General features: G+C 36.7%; 1 protein-coding gene across 2 annotated transcripts; it reads right to left on the reverse strand.

Annotated features, from left to right (window-relative positions):
- Positions 1-216: 216 nt before the first annotated feature.
- LOC109006510 (B-box zinc finger protein 21-like) lies at positions 217-1,981 on the reverse strand. Of its 2 annotated transcripts, none has more exons than XM_018985799.2 (3): positions 1,408-1,981; positions 809-1,264; positions 217-693 (listed from the first exon to the last, which is right to left on the reverse strand). In XM_018985799.2, the coding sequence occupies exons 1-3, from the start codon at positions 1,588-1,590 to the stop codon at positions 436-438; spliced, it is 897 nt and encodes a 298-aa protein (XP_018841344.1). In that variant the 5' UTR covers positions 1,591-1,981; the 3' UTR covers positions 217-435. The 2 variants fall into 2 exon arrangements, with proteins under 2 accessions (XP_018841344.1, XP_018841345.1); XM_018985800.2 differs by having other exon boundaries at positions 578-708.
- Positions 1,982-2,628: the final 647 nt, after the last annotated feature.

A 2,628-nucleotide genomic window follows, 5' to 3' on the forward strand; every position in this document is an offset into this window, starting at 1 on the left:
CTAGGATACATCATTCTTATTAATTGTAATTAACTTGGTAACAATCGGTTGTGTTTTTCTTGATTTATGTGTTACTTGGAATGAATCGAGAAAATAATAATTAGATGGTCATCTTGAATAACAGCGGTTGTTGTACTTTCCAAAGAAAGTACCTTTTGTTCTCTCCTCATTGACCACAGGCATACAATACAGTATTTGCAAAGGAAAAGAAAATGATAGAAAATAAATGTAATCCCTTTTTCTTCATTTATTTGTGGCGTTTGAGATGGATTAAAAAGCAATCCAAGTGATCAAGAAGAACAAAACAAAAACTGACCCCGGATTAATAAACCACACGGAGTGTGAAAGATCCAGGGATTACTAACAGATTAAACAAGGATTGCCAAGAAAAAAAAAAAAAAACGGGGGAAAGAAAGAAACTTCAAAAGCAAACTTCTATCTGAAACGTCTGGATTTCTTGAGAGGAATGATTTGGGGTACTGTGAAACCATCGTCACTCCACTTTCGGTTGCTCATTTTCATGTCATTTGCCTTTTCTGATTCCTTGAATCCAGTCAGAAAGTCAGTACGGGGAAAGAGAGGTAATTGAGGGAGTTGATGTGAAACCCAGCTAACCAAATCTTCTGATGAAAATGAAGTCATATCTTTCTCAAGAAAGACTCGATCCAAAAACGGGAGTGATTGATCATTGGTCTGCACTTATTGCAACTACAACTAATATCAGCAAATAAACTCCATGCCTTTCTGAAACTTTAAAAAAACAATCTCAATAAAAAACAATTTTTCATATTTGAAGTGTGGTGCAAACCTTAAAGAAACCATTGGCAGCAAATGCAGGGTCAAGAAAGTCTTCAACACGCCAACCCGGCAAGGTTTCTATCAAATACTCTGATATGCTGCTGGTTGAAATAGGATCAGTGTCTCCAATCTGATTTCCTTCAGTACCCGACCTGTAACCTAGTGGTGGTATTGTACTCTTCCCACTTGAAGGAGAGACAAATACTTCATTACAAACCATGTTTGGTGATCTCTTTCTTGATGACTGCGAGCTTCTAACATCAGTATCAATGTTATTTGATTCATAGCCATTAGAGGATGATGAGGTTGGGTATAAAGAAGAGGAAGAATAATCATGGAGTTTGACACCCGTGAGAAGAAATCTGTCATGTTTCTGGGTATGTTCATTGGCTTTGTGAATGGGGAGGTCACATTCTCTACAAAGAATTGCTCTATCTTCTTTGCAGAAGAGAAAGGCACGCCTCTCCTGCCAAAAAAAAAATAATAATAATAGAAAGAACAACCATCAAGTTCGTATTCTATTGTATTGTTTTGCAAGTTAGGATTTTAAAAAGAAAGTGATTCATTTGGTTTTCGTATGAAAGATATGGATGAGGCAAGAAAGAACACCTGACAGATATCGCAGAGAGGAGCTTGTTTGGAGGGGTGGATCAAAGAGAAGCGTGTGTGCTTGCCGGCGAGTTTATTTGCGTGGTGAATGCTGCCATCACACCCATCACAAAGAGCAGCTTCATCTGCAGGGCAGAATACCGTGGCCTCCCCTTTGTTACACACGTCGCATTGGATCTTCATTCTCTTTCAACCCCCAACCCTCTTTCTTTCTCTATTTCTACACCCAAGAGTAACTCTTGGCTGATCAGGGAAACAAAAAAAATGACTTTTTGGGAGGTACGAAGGAAGAGACACAGTATTATGGGCAATTTGCTGCCAAGCTCAGAGGTCTCTTAACTCTCTCTGACTTTAAGAAAACTCTGGATATATGCCATAGGCCATACCCCAGCCCTCTCTCTCTCTTGTTTGTATATCGCTTTCTTTTAGTAAAGAGAGGCTGCAACTAGGCTTTCTGGGCTATAAAGCCATCACTCTCGATCCGTCTGAGTATATCTGAAGTTGGAGGAGGCATGGCAATTGCAAGCATATTTATCTAGCTATACCTACTTTTGAACACCCCCAAGCCTTTGTGCTTTCAGATCAGAATATTAAATTAATTTTATTTCGGAGACCAGGGATGGGCCAAAACTGCACTCTCACTATATTCTTCTCTGTGATCTGAAATCCGGTTTTCTCATTTCTTTCTTTTTTTTTTTTGGTATTTTCTATTGCTTTTGCTGTCATTTGATGACCTAAATTGGCATTTTAAATGCTATATAATCAGCTGCAGTTTTTGCATAAAAAAAAATAGACATGTCTGATGCCAATTCAAAGGTTTGCTATGGCCTCATATGGGTATATACACGGTCTTGTCTTTCATTCCTGTGCTATGGGAAATCACATGCTATAATTTGCATTGCACATTTCATTAAGTATGCATATGAAACAACAGAGGGAGGTTGACATTTTAGTAACTCTTTAATCTATTTCTAAAGGGTAATAATATCCTTATACCTCATTTATTATTGATTTATTATCTAGATATTTTTATAAAATTAAATTTATTTTTTTATAGATTATGCAATTAGATGTTATGAGATTTTTAATCTAAATTTAAAAGAAAAAAAAATAAAACAATAATAAAAAAATAAAAGAATATCGTTACCGTTTCCAAAGTCAAGATGTCAGAATAAAGTTGGCAATTTGTTTTGGAGCCACTCCTCTGATTTTAGGTTAACC

This window comes from Juglans regia, chromosome 16, assembly GCF_001411555.2.
Source record: "Juglans regia cultivar Chandler chromosome 16, Walnut 2.0, whole genome shotgun sequence".
Taxonomy (NCBI): domain Eukaryota; kingdom Viridiplantae; phylum Streptophyta; class Magnoliopsida; order Fagales; family Juglandaceae; genus Juglans; species Juglans regia.